General features: G+C 34.8%; 1 protein-coding gene across 1 annotated transcript; it reads left to right on the forward strand.

Annotated features, from left to right (window-relative positions):
• The first annotated feature begins 2,961 nt into the window (after positions 1-2,961).
• LOC133320978 (U-scoloptoxin(01)-Er1a-like) lies at positions 2,962-22,368 on the forward strand. Its single transcript, XM_061530070.1, has 3 exons — positions 2,962-3,111; positions 20,172-20,294; positions 22,156-22,368. Exons 1-3 carry the CDS (start codon positions 2,962-2,964, stop codon positions 22,366-22,368), a joined length of 486 nt encoding a protein of 161 aa, XP_061386054.1.
• The last annotated feature ends 16 nt before the right edge of the window (positions 22,369-22,384 follow it).

Consider the following 22,384-nt stretch of genomic DNA (forward strand, 5'->3'; position numbering starts at 1 on the left):
ATGCGTTATTAGTATCAGTCCACGCTTTGGGGTTTTCTTTAAAAATTGCTGAAATTTGTATTTGGTGTAACAATGTTTACAAAAACCGGTTTGTAGAATTATCGGTATAGGTTCACTTTTTTCATTTCAAGTATCTTTCGGTGTACCTTTGGTGGAGGGTATCCAAAGTTCGGCCCGGCCGAACTTAACACTTTTTCACGTATTTAAAAACATTTTTCAAGTGTTAAAAGCCTGTATTATTTTAAAGAATGTTTTCAATGACTCTTAAAAGCCTTGTTTCAAAAATATATTTCAAGGAAAGTGTTTTTTTAGAAAAAATATCAAAGAGTCCTAATGGTGATTTAAAAAAAAATGTTTCAAGAAATCGTGGATCTTTTCAAGAATATTTTTCAAGGACTACGAGAAGCTTGGATCTTTAAAGAATATTTGTCCCAAGGGCTTTTAGAAACGCCGACTTTTTAAAGAATATTTTTCAAGGACTATGAAAAGCGTGGATTTTTAAAGAACATTTTTCAAAGCACTTTTAGAAGCGTCGATTTTTAAGGAATATTTTTCAATGACTACGAGATGCGTTGATTAAAAAAAATATTTTCCTAAAGACTTTAAGAAGCGTGGATTTTTAAAGAGTATTTTTTCAAGGACTGTGAGATGCGTTAACTTTTTTTTAAATTTTTTCAAGGTCTTATAGAAGCGTGGATTTTTAAAGGATATTCTTTCAAAGACTAAAGAATATTCTTGCAAGGACTAATAGAAGCATGTGTTTTTTAATGAATATTTTTTCAAGGAAGCATGGATTTTATAAAGAATTTTTTAGGGACTATGGGAAGTGGAGATTTTTTAAAGAATTTGTTTAAGGATGGCTATGAGAAGCGTGTATTTTTTAAGGTCTATGAGAAGCGTAGATTTTTTAAGGACTATGAGAAGTGTGGATTTTTTAAGAACTATGAGAAGCGTGGATTTTTAAAGAATTTTTCTAAGCACTATGAGAAACGTTGATTTTTAAATAATTTTTTAGAGACTATGAGATTTTTTAAAGAGTTTTTTAAGGACTATGAGAAGCGTGGACTTTTTAAAGAATTTTTTCCCATGACTATGAGATGCGTGGATTTTTAAAGACTCTTTAGTTTGCATTTTTAAAGAATTTTTTTAAGGACTCTTCGAGCTTGCATTTTTTACAAAATGTGTTAATGACATTCTGGATTGAAGGTCGAAAAGCATTTTTGCGAAAATATTCGACATAGGTCCATGTTTTGACAAATAAAGGTCTCGCCACTTTTAGACCCAAGTTGCTTTTTCTGGCATTTCAGTTTCTTGGCGGACTGAAAAATATATTTTCAGGAAATTTTAATATGTTGCATACATAGCTTCCGCTATAAAGATTCCTCCCCCCCTCGTCAGTATTTTTGAGAAGGATTTAACCGAAATTTCCCATAAAAATTGCTGTAATTTCGTATTTTTGCTGGCCAATTTTTGGGATTTTGAAGGCTTTGTTTGTATTTTCCCGTCAAAGTGATTGTATTACGGGTTCATGGAGGACAATATATGTATATATCAACCGAAAATCTTAGATATATGTCCATGGTTTCGATATTTTGAAGAGTTTAGACGAATTTCCCATCAGAAGCGTTTGTAAAAACTTGTTTCCGGAAAATGTTCAAATAGATCCACATATCTTCAAGGTCTATTAGGCAGGCTCGTTCAAGAAATATTGTTGCAAACATCCATATTTTTTTGTTAGTGTAAATCGCCGGTACAAACTCTTGCGGCCTTTAGGTGAAGAGTCTGATGGTGTCTCTGGTGGTAGCAACCATAGTTCACAGCTACTGTTAACTGGTCATAATGATGATCTAGTCTTTTACGCTTTACGCCAAACCGATGATGCCGATGCTGATGATGGTGTTTGACGATGATGATGATGACGCTGCTGTTTCTGTTAAACTGCGATGACGGTTGGCTGTTTCTGCGGGGTCTTAGAAGCTGAGCTGAAATGATGCGGTGTTTTTGTGGGAGCTGGTATAAAACTAAAATGTTGGCAGATTTTTTTAGCTTTTTGATTACAACCAGACGCGAAGTAACACGTGCAGCAGCAAAGCAAGCGCGTAAAAACAGTCCCCCCAATAAATAAATATCCCTTCATTGTTGGAAAACAAGTGTTTGAGTAATTGAAAATGTGCGTAATTTAAAAAAATGTATCCAAATTAAATGTAAAGACAATTTAAAAAAAATTCAATAAAAAAAAACGATATAAACCTCAGAATTTAGCAATATCCAGACATGGTGTCACGTAACAAATCTAAAGAATCATTGGATTTGAATAAAAAAGAATAATTTTTTTTATTTTATTATTATTGTGGTTGATTTCATGAACAAACGTGAGAATATCCATCCACCTGAAGAAGTTAACCGAAGAAGACAATCGAATTGTTGTTCGCCCAAAAAACCAAAAATATATATTTATGTAATGATTGCATAATAAATTTTCAAAGTACACTACAATATTGATGAAATAGCAAAACATCCTTTCCAATTTGGCAATGGAATGAACGAACGAACTTTCAATTTGTTTGATGTGTTTTTTTGTTCGTTCGTTAAGAACATCAACGTTTATCCTCAACACCATCGAACGAACCCTTTACTTCTTCTGTTTCTTTAGTTATTTGTGTATCGTGTAAACAAACCATCTATCAATCTTCTATTATTTTTCTGTTTTTTTTCCTACATTGTGTTTATGTGTGTGTGTATATATTTTCCAGACATCAAAACACAATCACCCAACATCAAACGATCGGCAACCAACCAACCAACCAACAACAGCAGCAGCATCACCATCATCAACAACATCATCTTCCTTTGAACAGTTCAACCGAACATTGCCACAGACAAATTATGGCCCACAAATTTAACTGCAACAATTTTAAGACACTCCAAAGCAGCACCAACAACAAGAACCACAACAGCAGCATGAGCCGCAAAGTTTCATCCACATCATCAGCCATTGTCAGAGGCTGGCAACCACATTGCAGGCATCATCTTCGTTTCCAGCTACCTCAAATTGCCGTAGCCGCTACTGTCATTTTTGGTTTGCTATTCTCCAGCATTTGTGTCAGTGGGGTAAGTACGAATATTAATTCAACTATGACTGCAATTGGTTCGTTCCGATCTGCAACAGCTACATACATACATGGCTAACACTTTGACTTTGTCGGTCTGTCCTTTCAACTTTGGGGGGGCTGTTGCACAGTGGTGTGAAAATAAAAATGAAGGAAGGAAGGAACCTTAATGTTGTACATAGCTCCCCTATAGGGATGATTCCTTCCCATTGTCTGAAGATTTTCGTTGCATTTTAATACGTAGCTACCATATAAAGTTCCCTCCGCATTATCCATCTGTCAAGATGTTTTTCAACCCTTCGGCATATATCTAAATGCTGATAAACCTTTAACAAATCGTGCGCAATTTTTATATGGTGTTTGGATCGCGAAAATATCCACCATTATATGTATATATTCAAAAACATCGAATACCAAATTTCAGCCCATACGGTTGTGAAAATAATTCGGTGCTGTTATATGGCGGATATGCCACATGTTTAATACGAAACCTACCCCGTTATAGAAAACGTCCCTCTGACTGGCTGGCTGGCTGGTGCGCATGACCACATGTTTCATTGGATCATACTCGATTCAGACAATATGGAGTCGATTTAGTAATGTCCAGTATGTCTGGCTGGTAATTTAATATTTATGCGTACAAAAAGTACTAAATGGTACTATATTTGGTAATAGAACTAGAATTCGTAAATTTGGAACGAGGGTCAATAATGGAGTGAAGGATGGATGTACCAAAGGGTTTTTCTTTGGAAATTCGAACTATAAGTATTCGAAAAGTACTAAAACGTACTAAAATTTGGTACAATTTCGTAGCATGTGAAGGGATAGAGCTAAAAACTTGAAATTTGGAATGTGAATGAAGGTTGAGAAGTACGGTCGATAAAAGATAGTTGTTTTGGGGGTGTGTACTTATAAATACGAAAAGTACTAAATAGTACTAAATTTGGTACAATTACAAATTGGAGCTGGAATTCTGAAACTTTAAATAAGCTTTACCGTCGTAGTGTAGGATTGGAATATGTAGGTAGTTTTGGAAATTATTTACTTATGTGTACGAAAAGTATTAATTGGTACTATATTTGGTACAATTTGTATTTAAGTGAACCAATATTAACATTGCGAAATAAGAGTACTAATGCATTGTTGAATTGGTGTATGTCGGTAGTTTTTGTAGTTTTCGTACCTATGTGTACTAAATTTTGTACAATTTCAAATTTGGGTTAACCAATAGAGCTGGAATCCGAAACATCGGAGTGTAAAATAGACGTACCAAAGGGTTTTTCTTTGGAAACAAGTATCCGAAAAGTACTAAATTTGGTACAATTTCGTAGCATGTAAACGGATCGGGCTAAAAAATTTAAAAATGGGAATGTGAATCCGGAATGAGAAGTAAGATCGATATAAGGAGGTGGACTTGGAATTGGGCTTGGTGTTGTGTACAGTTGGAATTTGGAGGAACGGATGGAGCTGGAATTCTGATATTTGTAATTCCGATTACGCAGTGTAGGATTGGGATATGTAGGTAGTTTTGGACATTTGTACTTATGTGTACGAAAACTATTAATGGGTACTAAATTTGGTACAATTTGGATGAACCGATAGAGCTGGCACACAGAAATTTGGACATAAGATAACTGTTGGAGTGTAAGATTGGAATCCTGAAATTTGGAGTTATGATCACTGTTGGATGTAGGATTAACGTATGTAGCTAGTTTTAGAAATTCGTACTAATTTGTACTAAATTTGGGTTTGGGTGATCGGATAGGGCTGGTATCCTCAATTTGGGACATATGATTTCTATTGGATTGTATTTTATAGGCAATTATGAAAATGTATACATATTTGTACTAAATGGTACTAAATTTGATACAACTTGGATTTAGGTGATCCGATTGACCTGGAATACTGAAATTTGGGATTAAGTTACGGTTAGAGTGTAGTATTGGGGTATGGATGTAGTTTTGGATATTTGTATGTATGGGTACTAAATTTGAAACAATTTGGATTTAGGTGAAACGAAGTTGAACTGCAGGATTGGATGTTCTGGAAATATGTATGTGTACTAAATTTGGTACAATTTGGGTGTGGTTGAACCGATAGGACTGCAATCCCGAAATTGGGATATACGATTTCTATTGGATTGTAGTATATAAGTAGCTATGGAAATTTGTATTTATGTACTAAATGGTACTAAATTTATTACAACAAGAATTTGGGTGAACCGTTGGAGCTTTAATTCTGAAATTTACAATTAAATTGCTGTTGGAGAACAGGATCGGGATATGAATGTAGTTTTGGAAATGTGTCCTTATGGGTACTAAGTGGTACTAAATTTGATACAATTTTGACTTAGATGAAACGATAGAGCTTAAATTCTGCATTTCGGAAATCAGATTCCCGTTGAAGTGTAATTCTGTTGGAGTACAGGATTGGGTAATGGATGTAGTTTGGAAATTCGTCCTTATGGGTACTAAGTGGTACTAAATTTGATACAATTTGGACTTAGATGAAACGATAGGGCTCGAATTCTGCATTTTGGAAATCAGATTTCCGTTGATGTGGTTTGTGGATGTAGGTTCTTATGGAAATTTATATTAATTTTTAGTATGTACTAAATTTGGTACAATTGATAGGTTCAATTGAGAGCGGGCATTTTGAAGTTTTGGAAATAAGTACTACAGGTTTTGTTTCAAATTATCAAATTATAATCGTTGAGACATGTTAAAATATTTCCCACTTTCGCTAACGAAGTAGCGGGCATATGCTAATTAATTTTATAAAACTATGCGAACCGAATACCCGGTTTGAACAAAACTTATATTTTAACCAATGTGTGTAATGCTTGAAAATATAACATATTGCTTCATTTTGTCTAGGGTCAACTTTTTCAAAATTTGCTCATGTACATAATGCGAGTGGGGTGTTCGATTTGATCCAAGCTTTGCAAACCGTAATATTTTTACAAAGCCGAGGATGGAAATTTTCAGCCCACTCATTCTGTAAAGTAAATATTTTAAAATCTGTTTAGTTACTAAACTGGTTATTGGGGGTTTTCACCCTACATAATCTTTCACCATCTATATGGGCATATATACATTCGTAAATACGACTGCCTGTCCTTTTGGGCCATGTCATCATTTTCATTTTCAATGAGGATTGCCTCCCCCCAAAAACACTGATCTTAACATAAAGATCATGTATTTTGTCTTGTTTTATTCTGTTTTTTTTTATTTTTTCAAAAAAACATTACATCAAATTGGTTTTTATTATTGTTTGTGTCTACAACTGACTATCTACGACTATTATTACTGCTACCGCAGACATTTTTGTTATTGTACTTTTTGGCAGATTCAGTTTAGAAGCGTAAAACCGAAAAATGGAAAATAAAGCCAAACAAAAAAAAAAAAAAAGAAAAAAAGTGAAGGCAACCATCATCATCTATCTAAATGTTAATTTTATTAGCTGAGACCATTTTGAAGTTGAAGTCTTGAGTATTTGGCAGAAATTGTAGAGGGGGAGAGATGATGATGATGGGATGAGTAGATGAATGGCTGAGCGAATGAATAGTTAGATGGATGTGTAGTTAATTCCATGAGAATCTTTGTGTTTCATTGCAACTTCATGTATATTAAAAAACTTTTATTTTGGGAACATGTTGGGTATATCATTTTAGGTTTTAATTTCATTAGTATAGGTATATGTTTTCTTGGAAGTGATTTGGTGTGTGTAAGACAATTGAAAATTGTTCGTTAAATGATCTCCTACAGATAGATAGACTCCAAACATTTTCTGAAAATAGAAGATCGTTTTATTTTTTTTATATGTTTGTAAAAGATTTGCATAAGTCTGGAAGCACTTTCACTTTTTTAAATTATACTACACGAATTAGTTCTTTTCATACACATGAGGTAATTTATAATGAGAATTTATAATGCTACCTTTCGGACTGGTGTGTACGAAGGAAGTAACCGATTTCATCCAAATTCTACATATCGGAACCTTTTTTTCAAACTTAAATCAAATTCACTCCATCAAAAATTTATTTGATTTGATCTTTATCAATGCCTTGTCATCGATGCCAAATTTGTGTAAATCGATTTATAGCACACTTGATACACACTAGTCGGTAATATCAATATCTGCATTTGCACCCTTACTTACTTAGCTGGCTTGTTACAGAACGGTTGTTCCATAGGCCGAGCTTAAAAAAAAAATTCCAAGCGCGTCGGTTCTGTGCGCAAATCCACCAATTTGGAAGACCACGTTCCAAGATATTGTTTTCTACTTGGTCTTTCCATCTAGTTCGTGGCCTTCCCCTACTACGGGAACCATCAATAGACTCGTTTTATATGCCTTTTGAGCTGAGGCATTCTCATTCATCCGCACAACATGGCCTCGCCACCGTAGTCGCTGCAACTCAATACGACTGACTATGTCGATGTCCGCGTATAAATTGTAAAGCTCGTGGTTCATTCGAAGCCGATATTCACCGTCGATGCAAATCGGCCCGTAGATCTTTCGGAGAAATTTTCTTTCAAACAATCCAACAGCTGCCTCATCTGCTTGCGCAAGGACCCATGCTTCAGATCCATATAACACCACGGCTAGTATCAGGGTCTTGTATATAGTGAGTTTGGTCTGGTGAGAGGTGGCCTTGTTTCTGAACTGCTTACTTACACCATAGTAGCAGCTCTTGGCCATGACAATCCTGCTCCGAATTTCAAAACTGATGTCATTCGTTTTATTTATGGCGGTACCAAGGTATATAAAATCTTTAACTAACTCAAAACTGCAGTTCTCAAGTTCCACAGTTGGTCCGAGTCTACAGCTTGGTCTTCTCGCCGTTTACTGCCATCTGCACCCATTACACAAAAAAAAAACGCAATAACGTCATTCTAGTCTAAATTGTAGATAGTAGATATAATTAAATCTGAACCAATTTGCAGGAAAATTAACACACATAATTCTAGACTTCAGTCAGTACTCTATACATAATTTCGTGCAAATCGAAGAATATAGATTTACACCAAATCGGACGAAAATATATATATGGAAGCTATATCTAAGTCTGAACCAATTTCCACAAAACATAGCACACATCACTATAGACTTAATTTAGTACGTTGTGCCAAATTTTGTGCAGATCGAAAGATATATAGGGACTTTGGTGCACCATTTACCTTAAATCGGACGAAAATATATATGGGAGCTATATCTAATTCTGAACCGATTTTCACGAAACTTAGCACACATCATTCCAGACTTAATTCAATACGCTGTGCCAAATTTCGTCTATATCAAAAGATATATAGGGACTTTGGCGCACCATTTACCTTAAGTCGGATGAAAATATATATGGGAGCTATATGTAAATCTGAACGGATTTTCACGAAACTTAACACACATCATTCCAGACTTTGGTGCACCATTTACCATAAATCGGACGAAAATATATATGGGAGCTATATCTAAATATGAACCGATTTCGCCCAATTTCAATAGGATTCGTCCTTGGGCCAAATGAATGAGCTTCAAATTTCATCCAATTCGGATGATAAATGCGACCTGTATTTTTTTTTTACAATTTGACATCAACAGACGAACGGACATGTATAAATCGACTCAGAAAGTGATGCTATGCATATTCTCAAAAGGAACCATGGGTCTATCGCGTTTATATAAAGAATAAAAACAAATATTCTTTACAAATTTCATGATCTGCTAGCCCTTGACAAGATCTTTAAAACAATCACAATTGTAGTCCTTGACAAAAGCATTACAAATTTTATTATTTAAATAAATATTAAAACTCAGTAAGCGGAGCAGTATAGTCGGACGGGGCCGACCATACGATACCCTACACAACTACCACGGAATTCTAACTTTCTGCGGATGTTTACTCCGAGCCTGGGCAATATTTCGTGATATTTGAAACTTCTTGCCCGATTAGAGGTCAACAACACCTCTTCCGTACACTGACATATTTCCCGAATATTAAAGTCCTTCTAATTACTTGTCCAGATTCCCTTCACTGTGGGTTGCATGGTGAAGTTCGGCCTACAATTGTGGCTTATAAATCGACTCAAAAAATACAACAAAATTAAGTTTTCGATCCACTTCATCCCCAAAATTATTATCTGATCATCACCGAAAATTATTGGCGTTGTCCTTGACCACTACTGGAATATCATGGAGAATTTAAAATCGATCGGCGCTATATTTCCTCCCTCTAGTGTGGTAATGGGTTACTAAATAATATCTGAGTACGTAAGCACCTGTAAATATTTAAGTGTAACTCCCACATCCGAGTACATACGATAATATAATTGGTATCAATTTAATGGTCAACCACTCTTCTTGGATAAACTACCAACTTCTCTATGTCCTTCAGGGGTAAATCTATACGCTATAGGATACAAATTTTGTTATTTTTCACACAAAAGTCAGGGTCCATTTGACACGCTAAATTATGACCGATCTTTATCAAAACCGGCATGCTTATTCTTTGGCCCGACCCCCTTCTCCATGTAAAATTTTACTATGTTTGGACCATAACTGCGACCTCTGGAGCGACCAGAAAAATCGACAAAAATTAAGTATTTTGTCCATTTCATACCCTAAATATTAACCGATCTTTACAAAAAACAATAATTCATTGACCAGAACCCATCCTACATGCAAAATTTCGTGAAGATTGGTCCATAACTGTGGCCTGTATAGTGTTTACAAATTATAATGAACGGACGGACACACATGTCTGGATCAATTAGCTAGTCGATATATGACGATCGGTATACTTAAAGGTAGGTCTAGGACCAATATTTCGCGGCGTTACAAACTTTTGGGGCTGCACAATGCTATAATACCCTGACAACATAGTTGTGTAGGGTATAAATATTTACCCGGCAAGAACTCTGAATGGAATATGACAGACACTTCGAGTTGAATGTGCGTCTGGGACGACAATATACATTAAATGGATCAGGACATTTACCATCATTTACCATCTCAATATATGAATCGGCATAGAACAGTTTCTTTGAGTCGGTTTTCTGTCCTCTGTCCTACACTTATGAGTGATGACTCTAAAAACCTTAAAAACTATTTTAAAATTAATCACTCTTCTTGATTAGATAGTCCCCTTGGTCGACCCATTAACCCTCTTTTGTAAACCAAATTGATTTAATAATATTGTTGAATACTAATTGCCTTGGTTTGCCAAAGGTTTCAAAATACACCCGCACACACTCCCACAAATTCAAACAACCTTTTCATCACAACTGCAAAACAAAAACAAATCGCCCAACAAGTCAGAAACCCAGGGAAAAAGCATTTCTTGGAGGAAAATTACAATAAACGATCAGTTAACCAATGAAAGGTGCAAGTCGTTTAAAAGTTGTTGCTGTTGTTGCTGTTGTTGCCGTTGTTGCCGTTGTTGTATTTTCTCAATTTCCCTTTAACATTTGAAATGTTGCAATGGCCTGGAGTAAAGTGATGAAGTGATTCAGAAGATGCCGCAGCAGCGCCAAATTGTAAAATTGTTGTTGTTGTTGCTGTTGTTGTTGTGTGGTGGTGCATCTTCAACAACATTATGTGGCATTTCCAGCAAATTTCCAAATTGAGTGCAACATAACGTAAGATTTGTATTTGTTTCTGCGGATTTCTACATTTCGATGGTGGTGGAGGTGGAGGTGATGTTGTTGTTGCTGCCAGTGGATAATTGTTATAGTTTCCAAGTTGGGGTTTTATTTTGGCTTTTTTTCGTCTGCTGCAGATCAGTTTTTGGTGTTTTGGGCTACCAAAACACATTGTCTGCTCTGATTGCAACTTGTTGTTGTTTTTGTTGCTGTTTGGTGGTTGTGCAGTGCAGGGCAGTGTGTCGTTGTTGGTGTTACCGTTTTTGGCGTGGGAGTTTTTTTGTTCCACATGGAAGTTGATCACATTGTTGTTTTTCTGTATTTTCTGGTTTTCTATTTTCGTTGTCTGTTTCTGTTTTTTTTTTTGCGAAAAACTGTAAACAAGAAAAGCCCTCTTGATGGAAGGTGGATCTGTGCTGACTTTGTTTACTTCTCTTGTGGTTCAGATTTCTGCTGTTGGGGGTATAGATCACTATCAACGACAGGCCAGAGACAAATGTGTGCAATCACTTTATTGAATTATCACTCTTTTCAATGTTGTTGACAGTTTTTAGGCAGTCGTCAACGTCAGCAGCGTCATTGCTGCTCGTTTGTCAGTTCATTCATTTGATGCAATTTTTGCGTTTCCAATGTTCTCATACATACATTTTGGTTTATGGAGGGAGAGGAGATCGTTTAAAGTATTTGCGAATTGTTTCAGATTAAAAAAAATATTACATTTCACAATAAAATATAGCACACACACACAAAAAATATATGAAACATTTTGGATTTATTGTGACTTGTGGGGAGAACTTACCAATTGTTCTCTTAGGGTATATTTTGAAAATTTTTGAAATGGATGGATTCTCTAATTTGATTCCAAAGATAATCATCACAATATATATTTTTAAAATAATTCGGAGCTCTACTTTGAATTATTTCAGAGAATATTTTTCTCTAGGTCAATCAGATGAGTATTTATTTAAGTTTGGAATTTTCAATTAATATTTATAACCTACACAACTATGTTGTCAGGGTATTATAGAGCTTTGTGCAGCCCCAAGAGTTTATAACGCCGCGAAATATTGGTTCTAGACCCACCTTTAAGTATATCGATCATCATATCCCGACTAGCTGAGTCGATCTATACATGTGTGTCCGTCCGTTCGTCCGTCCATTATAATTTGTAAACACGATACAGGCCACAGTTATGGACTTATCTTCACGAAATTTTTTTGAAATGATCGGTTAATATTTTGTGGATGAAATGGACCAAAAACTTTATTTTTGTCGGTTTTTCTGGTTGCTCCAGAGGCTTGGAGAAGGGGATTGAACCAAAGAATAAGCATGCCTGTTTTGATAAAGATCGGTCAATATTTAGCGGGTCAAATGAACCCTGACTTTTGTGTGAAAAAGTACAAAATTTTTATTCTATGGCGTATATATTTACTCCTGAAGGATATAGAGCATAGAAGTTGATAGTACATATATCCAAGAGGAGTGGTTGGTCTTTAAACTGATACCAATTATATTGTGGGATGAGGGAGCTACACGTGCATATTTTCATGTGCTTACGTATTCATATACTATTTAGTAAACCATTACCACACTGGAGAGCGGAAATATAGAGCTGATTGCTTTGATAAGTTCCATGAGGTTCCTGTTATGGTCAAGGACTACGCCTATAATTTTCGGTAATGATGAGATTATAATTTTGGGATAAAGTGGACCGAAAACTTATTTTTTTGCGTTTTTGAGTCGATCTATAGGCCACAATTATAAGCCCAACATCACAACGCAACCCACGGTGAAGTAAATCTGGACAAGTGATTAGAAGGCCTGTACTGAATATTAGTAATATTTTTTTACATATATTATTTTTTGACCTCTAGTGTGCAAATATCGCGAAGTATTGCCTAAGCTCCGAATGTAATACCACAGAAAGTTAGATTTTCATGGAAGTTGTGTAGGGTATCATATGGTCGGCCCTGTCCGACTATACTGCTCCGCTCGCTGGTTTAAAGAATATCTTTTCAAGGAATCATCAGAGGCGTGGATTTTTTAAAAAATATTTTTTGAAGGAACCATCAGAGGCGTGGATTTTTTAAAGAACATTTTTTGAAGGAACCATCAGAGGAGTGGATTTTTTAAATAACATTTTTTGAAGGAACCACCAGAGGCGTGGATTTTTTAAAGAACATTTTTTGAAGGAACCATCAGAGGCGTGGATTTTTTAAAGAATATTTTTTCAAGGAACCATCAGAGGCGTGAATTTTTTAAAGAATATTTTTTCAAGGAACCATCAGAGGCGTGAATTTTTTAAAGAATATTTTTTCAAGAAACCATCAGAGGCGTGAATTTTTTAAAGAATATTTTTTCAAGGAACCATCAGAGGCGGGATTTTTTTAAAGAATACTTTTGTAAGGAAATAAAATTTTTTAAGGCCTATCATAGGCGTGGAATTTTTAAAGAATATTTTTCTAAGGAAATAAAATTTTTTAAGGCCTATCATAGGCGTGGAATTTTTAAAGAATATTTTTCTAAGGAAATAAAATTTTTTAAGGCCTATCATAGGCGTAGATTTTTTAAAGAATATTTTTTCAAGAAAAGAATATTTTTTAAGGTCTATCATAGGCGTAGATTTTTTAAAAAATATTTGTCAAACCCATTATAAGCAGGAATTTTTTAAAGAATATCGTTTCAAGGACTCATAATATGTTTTAATTTTATTAAGAAACATTTTTTAAGGATCCATAACAGGTTTGAATTTTATAAAGAAAACCCTTTTTAAGGACCCATAATAGTCGTACATTTTTAACGATTTTTTTCGAAGGTCCATTTTTTGCTCCAATTCGGCATTAATTTGAGAGTGTTCATGAATAACTCCTTTTGATATGAAAAAATGTGTCTCATTGACATTAAATCCATAGCTATCAAAAATTAGATTAATTTCCAAGTTGGGGACTGTCGATCCAGCGATATAGAGATTTATACAAGCTCCTCCGTCTATTTAAATCACGATACATATCTTTATAATAGAGGTGTGAAATTTTGTTTAGCCTTAGAAATGGGATATGTCGGTCCACATGTTGGTATAGCCTCATATAAAAGTCCCCCAAATATTCTCTATTTTGTGAATTCTGGGGACGTTTTTGAACCGTTTGGGTTCTCATCTTCCTACCAGATATGATCAATATTGTTCCACAGTTATGGTAGCCCTATATTACGAAACTACCACATTTCGGCATTTTGTGCAGAAAATTTAGGTAATAAAAATTATTAATATTGGTAAACTTTTGGTATAGCCTCCATTTCGGTACTATTTGGCCTTATGGGACATTGGTAGATAAACAACTATTTCTACATATCCCCCATATTAAGTTCGCACGACTTTTCCGGTATATTCATGGACCTAGCCTAATTTTCATTGGGGTGTGTCTGTAGTTTGGTATTTCGTTTTCTCCTGGATCCAATTCTTATTTTTCATGCTCGGCCTTTTAGGGATATCTTTCCAATGGTGAATTCTTAATTTTTCAAAATGAGATTATTAAGAGAATTTTTTCAATCATTTTTCATGCTTTTTTATTGTATTTGCCGTAGTTTCTTTGAGAAGTCACCTTTTTCCAATTATTTCAGTTTTATTCATAGTATTTCAATTTATGGAATGCCTTTTTTACACATTTCAAAATGTATTCACCATGAGAATATTTAGAACAACAAAACACCGTCACAATATTCTCACAACAAATTAAAAATGCGTTTGAAATCATAAAATGTTCTATAGTAAATAATTCATGTCACACATTCAAATATACGTATGTATGTATTTTGTTATTGTCATGCGGGAAAATGTGTTATTGTTGTTATTATTAATTTATAACAAATTTACAAGTAGATGACACAATTCAATTAATTTTAGCATTGTGTTTTTGAGCGTCGTTACCATTTTGTGATGGAGCAAAAAAAAAAACAAAGACTTAACATCATTGCCGATGCGTTCAATTTGCAGTCAGTCGACAATTACAAAAAAAAAAGATAGACAGACAAGCAATGCCGTAGCAAAGTTGTCGATGTTGATGCAACATGTTGTCAGATTGGAGTTGTGAGTTAGTATCTGTTTTTTGTTTATATTGTGCACTGTTTATCATGAATGAACCATCTCTGTGACGTTGGATTATGTAAATATTTATAGTTTTTGCATAATTTCATTAGATATAAACAAGTTCTAGATTTTATTATGGAAAATATATAAACTTTTCTGAACAAATGGGATAAAATAGGGCGTACAAAATTATACCAAAATATATAATGTGGACCTTAGAACCATTATTTTATAGCACCATTTTTTATTCACATATACTTTTTACTTTCCTCAGTGATTTAACTCTTTTTTTTTTCTTCGAATCCCATACATGCACAAAGTTATAATTCCCTTTGTTGTAGTAATATTCAATTGTAATGACCTTCAAATCACATCAACTACAAAAACAACATACATTTCCATTTAGCCTTTTGTTGTGTCTCAACAAAACCGACTAGGAAAATTATTCTCCAATCAAACGACGACGTTGAGTTCAAATGTAAATCCATGTTAACAAAACCGGCGTAGACACTACAACCATGCAAATGTTACTAAACAGCTCCACACATGCACACATATTTACACAGATACACACTGAGCACAAAATGCCAACATTTCATTCATTCATCACCACTACAACTAATTTAAAATTCTAATTTTCCATAAGGCAAGAGATATTGAATTAAAAATAAAATAAAAAACAACAACAGCAAAACAATCACATAAAATCGTATTAAACTGAAACAATGAAAAATCGCAGAAAAAAAAAACAAAAACAACAACTGAAGTAAATTAAATGATAAATGTATTTTGTTGTTATTTCATTAAAACTACAGCGGGGAATTTTAGCTGTTGCAACATACCGATCTAGTTGAGATGAGTAGCTATGTGGATACTACTAGTAAGTACATATGGAGGGTATTTCGGTAACCCTTGAGAGGTGGATAATACATACAGATGGGGATTAAATGATTGATCGAATTGTATTGTAATTTAATCGTATTTCATTTGATGTAAACGAAACGTTAAAGATTTAAACATCCACCCACAGAATGGTAGTGGGTATTATGTCTTTGTATATGTGTATGTGTATTTAATATCCAGAAGATAACCGGACAACATATTTTTTAACCATTGAGTGAGTCGATATATCTCATGTAAATAGTGGTCTTCTGGGCGATACCCTATTCTTGAGAATGGAATTGGGTGCACGTCTACACCTTGTGCCGTATAGTATATAAATTCCACGTTTGGCCGATACAAAATGAGCTTGAGCCGATGTGTGAGAACTCGAATTGACATATCACAATGATTCGTCTAAATTCTCCCAAGACTTCAGGCGAAGGAATCATAGTGAACTACCATATACCCTCTACTTCGTTAGCGGGTCTTTCAAAAAAAAAAAATATATATATATTTTATAGTTAAAATAAAAAAAACCAATGAGCGGAGCAGTATAGTCGGACGGGGCCGACCATACGATACCCTACACAACTACCACGGAAATCTAACTTTCTGTGGAATTTTATTCCGAATATGTTCAATATTTCGTAATAGTTGCACACTCTTGCCCGATTGGAGGTCAAAAGCATCTCTTCCTTACACTGACATATTTTCCGGATATTCCCAATATTCAGTACAGCCCTTCTAAATACTTGTCCAGATTCCATTCACTGTGGGTTCTGTTGTGACGTTCGGCATGTGGTCTATAGATCGAATCGAAAAAACACAAAAAATTAAGTTTTCGGTCCACTCCATCCCAATATTATTATCGGATCATGACCAAAAATTATAGGCGATGTCCTTGATTCTCATGAAAATTTTAAAGCGATCAGCGCCATATTTCAGCCCTCTTGTGTGGTGATGGTTTACTAAATAATATATTAATACGTAAGCACCTGTTCATATTTAAGTGTAACTCCCACATCCGAGTACATACGGCAATATAATTGGTATCAATTTAAAGGCCAACCACTACTCTTGGATATAATATAAACTTTTCGGGTCCAGGTCCTTCAGGAGTAAATATATGCGGTGTAGAATACAAATTTTGTCATTTTTCACACAAAAGTCAGGGTCCATTTGACCCGCTAAATATTGAACGATCTTTATCAAAACATGCATGCTTATTCTATGGCCGGATCCTCTTCTCCATGCAAAAATTCGCGGTGTTTGGGCCATAATTGCGGCCTCTGGAGCGACCAGAAAAACGGACAAAAATTTAGTATTTGGTCTATTTCATCCCCTAAATATTAATCGATCTTTTCCAAAAACAATAGGGTCTTCATTGGCCAGAACCCATCCTACATGCAAAATTTCGTGAAGATTGGTCCATAACTGTGGCCTGTATCGTGTTTACAAATTATAATGGACAGACGGACGGACACACATGTCTAGATCGACTCAGCTAGTCGAGATATGACGATCGGTATACTTAAAGGTGGGTCTAGGACCAATATTTCGCGGCGTTACAAACTTTTGGCCCTGCACAAAACTATTACACCCTGACAACATAGTTGTGTAGGGTATAATGATTCGCCACCAGTGATATTATAAACATAGTATAAAGCAGGAGAGCAAACCTCTTTTATTATCAGGTGCAATATCGATGATTCACTTTAAACGGTCTTTAGTACGGACAACCTTAGACAAACTTTGAGTGAGTTTCCATTGTGATTGAATTCATTAAATGACGCATGACGTTTCATTTTTACCCCGATGCACTGTTGTTGTGATAAGTCTTGTCAAATAATGCAAAACATTATACCACGAAGATGTTTACAGGGTAATTCCATTTATTGTCAAATCGTACTAAGTTCGTTTACACTTAACATTTTAATGGAAGTGTCTCGTATTAAATTGTTACTGTGTTTGCGAATATAGTTGAAAGGTCTATCTTTAATATCGGTCCACATCTTCGGTATTTTATCAACGCGTTCGGCATAACAAAATCTATTTATTTTAAATATTTAAGGGGTATCCGATAGTTCTTCATAATTTACAATACATAGGAAATGTGTTAGTGTTCGTAGTTAAAAAAAATTTTAAGTAAGGATCGAATAGAAATGTTAAAGAACCATAAAAATATACAAATACCGATTTCTTGTCTATGGGGCCCTATCAACGAGCGAATTTTTGTAGAAATATTTCGTTTTGTGTGTAGAAAACAAGTACGAAAAAGGCATACAATGACTCGAGATATTACGCTTTTCCTTCAAGAATTATAGGGTCACTAGAAAAAAATCATCCCACCATAACTGGGCATGGGTCCCATATTAAGGAACCGGTCCATTTTGACTATTTTAATGGATCTAAGTGCATTTTCCAATAGTAAAAATCAAGACAAACATTTCAGAATCTTTCGAAATTTCGGACTGAATTTCATAACTCATAGTTAGGCTAATTATACCCGACAAAAATGCGTCTTGTCGAAATATTGGTTTTAGACTCCATGTATTCACACAATTTGCAGTCGATTTACAAATGTCCGTCCGTCTGTCTTGTCGCGTAGCGCGCACAGTATCCTTCGAAGAGAGTAACCGATTTTATGCAAACTTTTCTCATCGTAATATTACTTCCGTATATAGTTCAAGTTCGAAGATTGGGATTATCGGTCCACTCCTTCTGGTACTTCCCCAACAAAATGGTCAAACATTAAATTTATAATATCAAGCGAACAGGCTGTCTGATTTGAATAAAATTTGGTACAACCAATTATCTTTACAAAGCCTAAATCAAGACCGAATATGAGACCCATTTGTTCACTCCTTTACAAATGCAATAATATGCGAACATTTACCATGCCTAGATTAAGTCCGAAGATGAGAACCATTGGTCCACTTCTTCTGGTACCTCCCTCACAAATGGTCAACATTATAAATCCCGTATCAGACATAAAGATTGTCCGATTTGAACCAAATTTCGTACAACCTATTATTTATACCAATCCTAGATGAAGTCCAAAGATGTGACCCCTTAGTCCACTCCTTTTGGTAACTGCCCCACAAAGGGTCATTATCTTAAAAACTTGCAAATTTAATTTGAAGCTAAATGAATAATCGACAACGACATTAACTCCGAACCTCTTAGATAAGAACACATACCTTACATAAGACGAATCATAAAACCTGTGTGTAATTCCGAAGAGCTTCGCAAACTGAACGTTGAGGGTATCTATCTGTCGGCAACTCCCACTGACACTTTTTTACTTGTTTTCCTTTCAAACTAAAATTAGCGAGGTCCTGAATCCGGGTTTTGAATATGACATAACATTTTTGAGTTAATATTTATTAACATTATTATTAAACAAAGAATTAATTGGAACTATAATGTTGAATCATTTCCCTGAAGCTCATACTCAATTTTAAAATTTATGAATTTTAAATTTGTATAAAAACTTACACAAATTTGAACTAACACCATATTACAGGCAAATGTCATAAAAAGTTTATGAAATAATTCATATCTTGCAGTATGCACAGGCAACTTTTTAAGCAACTCTGCTGCTGCTCTTCACGATTCTCTTTTAAATGTCTTCCCCTTTGTTACTATTCATACCTCTCTCTCACTTATAAGAATTCGGCAGAGTTGCTTACAAAAGTGTGTAAAGCAGTAATTCTCATATTACTTGCATTGGTATTTCTATAATACTCTCCAGCCTATGCTAAACAAAAGGCATCGAAATTGAGAGAGAATATGTGTGGTTTGTTTTTACGATAATGCTGGGCAAGCATGGGAACTGGTGCACTTGTTTACATGGATCAATAAGCTCATTCTCTGCGTTCTGTTTTAACAAGTCATTTCATATAGACGTTTCTCATTTATTCTCCGAGAATTTTCTCTCTGCACACCGCTATTTTACGAAAATGTTAAGGGCTGAGCAACACGAGTGTAAAGACCGAGTATACATTTAATTTCTCTATAATATATTGGCACTCTCTCTCTCTCTCTCTCTCTCTCTCTCTGGATCATTATGCCACTCTCAAATCAAAAGACTTAAGCAACAAACTTGATAAAGCGTTTCTAAGCTTAAATAACAAAATTAGCTATGGTTCTATAAATCAAAATGCCTTAAAAATTAATCCTTAATACAATTAAAAAGTTGTATAAGATCGGAATTCATTTTGAACATTAACAAAATAAATAAACTTCAGAATAATTGAAAAAATAATAAAAATGTTTGTTATTAACGTACCAACCTTATATTTACATATATTTCTTACTATTGTAGTAAATTTATTGCAACATCTTTTTGTTGTTTATTTCCATTTACATGTTTTTTTCTCTCATGCAATTACTTCATATCATGAGAATTGACAGACAATAACAATTCATTCTTTTTCTTCTTGTTGTTCTTTCCAGCAAATTGATGGTTATGTAGCTGGTGTCGATTATCCAACATATGATTCGGTGCCTAAAGGTTTATCATTCAAGTGCCAAGGTCGAGCACCCGGATACTATGCCGACACAGAGACTAGATGCCAGGTAAGTTGCAATGATGAAACATTGTCTGTTTATATATATTGGAGAACACACAAGTGTCAATAATTGATGTAATGACAGTCAATGGAACATTGTTATATATATGTGTGATTGAAAATATATCTAAAGATAAATATTACATAGATGAGTGTGTATCTTCTATAGATTAGGGATATTTTTTATGAAACGTGAATTGTTACAATAAAAAAAAAACGTTATGTCCATCAGAATTTACAATAATATTAAAGTAGAGCTTTTAGAATACTTCTTAGCAACGTCTCTTTTTAGATATTTCCAATTTCTTTGTGATACACTTCCAATCAAATTACTGTGACAACAGTGCCTCCTATTTCCGATATAAAAGTCCCATGACATTTTGGGTTTTTTTCAAAAGGTCACAGCCACATATTAAAACGGATGTGACAATAATTTGCCATTTTTACTTCTCAAAGAATAGAAAATTTTCCGACAGAAAATTTTTAATATAGGTTCATGCCTTCCCAGCTCCTATGCTATTGTATGTTATTATACCCTTCACCATAAATTTGTCATTCCGTTTACAAAACGGGGATCCTCCATTAAGTCCGTAAAATTATATGTCATGCTTTGGTCCCTTCATATAAAAGTCCCTGTAATTTGACATGTACTAGAAAGGTGAAACATATATTTGCAAACAAATCTAGATATGGTTTTTTTCCGTGCATAAAGGACTCACTAGGAGACAATTTCCGATGATATATTCTTCAGAACGAATTGTCTGTAATTTGGCAGTTTAGGTTCCCATATGGTAACAAATCTTACTAACGTAGCTGGCTTGTGACAGAACATTCGTTCCATAAGACGATCTTAAAAAAGATTTCCAGGCGCGTCGGTCTTGTTCGCAGCTCTTCCAATTTGAAAAACCATGGTCCGAGATGTTGTCTTCCACTTGATTTTTTCCAGCGAATTCTACGTGATCCACCAGTTGGCTCGCCTTTTGAGCTGAGACATCTTCATCCATTCTCACAACATAACCTAGCCAACGTGGTCGTTGCAGCTCGATACGTCTGACTATGTCGATGTCCGATGGTGGCTGATACCGCTCACAATGTTCGACCTATTTTGTCGATGTCATCGTCGTAGGCGAGTAGCATGTGTTGTTTGGTGTACAGAGTGTCATTTCTGTTCACCTCTCGTATGACCTTTTCCAGCAGGATATTAAAAAGATGCCACGAATACCCGTTCGATACAAAATGGCTTCGAGAGGTGATTTTCGACTTTAACTGCTGACCTTGTGCCAGTTAAAGTTATCCTGCATAGCCGTATTAATTTTACAGGAATCGCGAACGCAGAAATGGCTTTAAACACTTCTGAACGGATAGGGCTGTCGAATGCTGCTTATAGGTGGAATGTGTGTTTTTTCTTGGGTCTTTTCCAGAATGAAAATCTGCTCATTTGTGGATAGTCCAGGCCTGTTTCAATAATGATCCACTTTTATGGGTAGCACTTATATGAAGGAACCTCCCTCCTCTGACATTTCAAGCAAATTGACTCTAATTTTATATTTTAGATTCTTATTAGATAAAACATATGGACTTAAGTTTCGGGGTGGCCCCTTATATGGTATTTTTGAGATTTTGGAGCCATTTTTTCCTATCGAATTGGATTTTCATTGGGTGACAAATCATCATATCAAAATTGTTTTCTATATATTAAAACTCGAGAAAGAGACGCAGATTTCATAATCAAAAAATCGAATTTATCCCATTTATTATGATTACATTTAATGTATTTGTTAAATTTATTTTGCAATAAATAATTCATCATCATTTATCATTGCTCATCAAATTTTATTACTCTTTGGTTTTCCTTTATTTTTTTCCAGATTTGGCATTGGTGTCTTCATTCGGGTCATCAATATTCATTTGTTTGTCCGAATGGCACAGTTTTTAATCAGGCCGTTCGTGTCTGTGATTGGTGGTCCAATGTCAATTGTCCGGCCTCGGAACAATTGTACGAAAACAACGATGAACTCTATCGGACAGCTGACGAAGTTATCAACAACAACAATAATGGCGATGGTGACAATAGCATTTGATATAAGGCCCAAGGGG

This window comes from Musca vetustissima, unplaced genomic scaffold (genome assembly GCF_032173495.1).
Source record: "Musca vetustissima isolate MV318-11 ecotype Yass unplaced genomic scaffold, APGP_CSIRO_Mvet_v1 utg14196, whole genome shotgun sequence".
Classification (NCBI taxonomy): domain Eukaryota; kingdom Metazoa; phylum Arthropoda; class Insecta; order Diptera; family Muscidae; genus Musca; species Musca vetustissima.

Bases quoted from the DNA above. Each gene is read 5' to 3' on its own strand.
- LOC133320978 (XM_061530070.1), top strand. From the start codon at position 2,962: ATGAGCCGCAAAGTTTCATCCACATCATCAGCCATTGTCAGAGGCTGG. The intron at 3,112-20,171 runs GTAAGTACGAAT...TGTTCTTTCCAG, and splicing joins CCAGCATTTGTGTCAGTGGG to CAAATTGATGGTTATGTAGC. The intron at 20,295-22,155 runs GTAAGTTGCAAT...ATTTTTTTCCAG, and splicing joins ACACAGAGACTAGATGCCAG to ATTTGGCATTGGTGTCTTCA.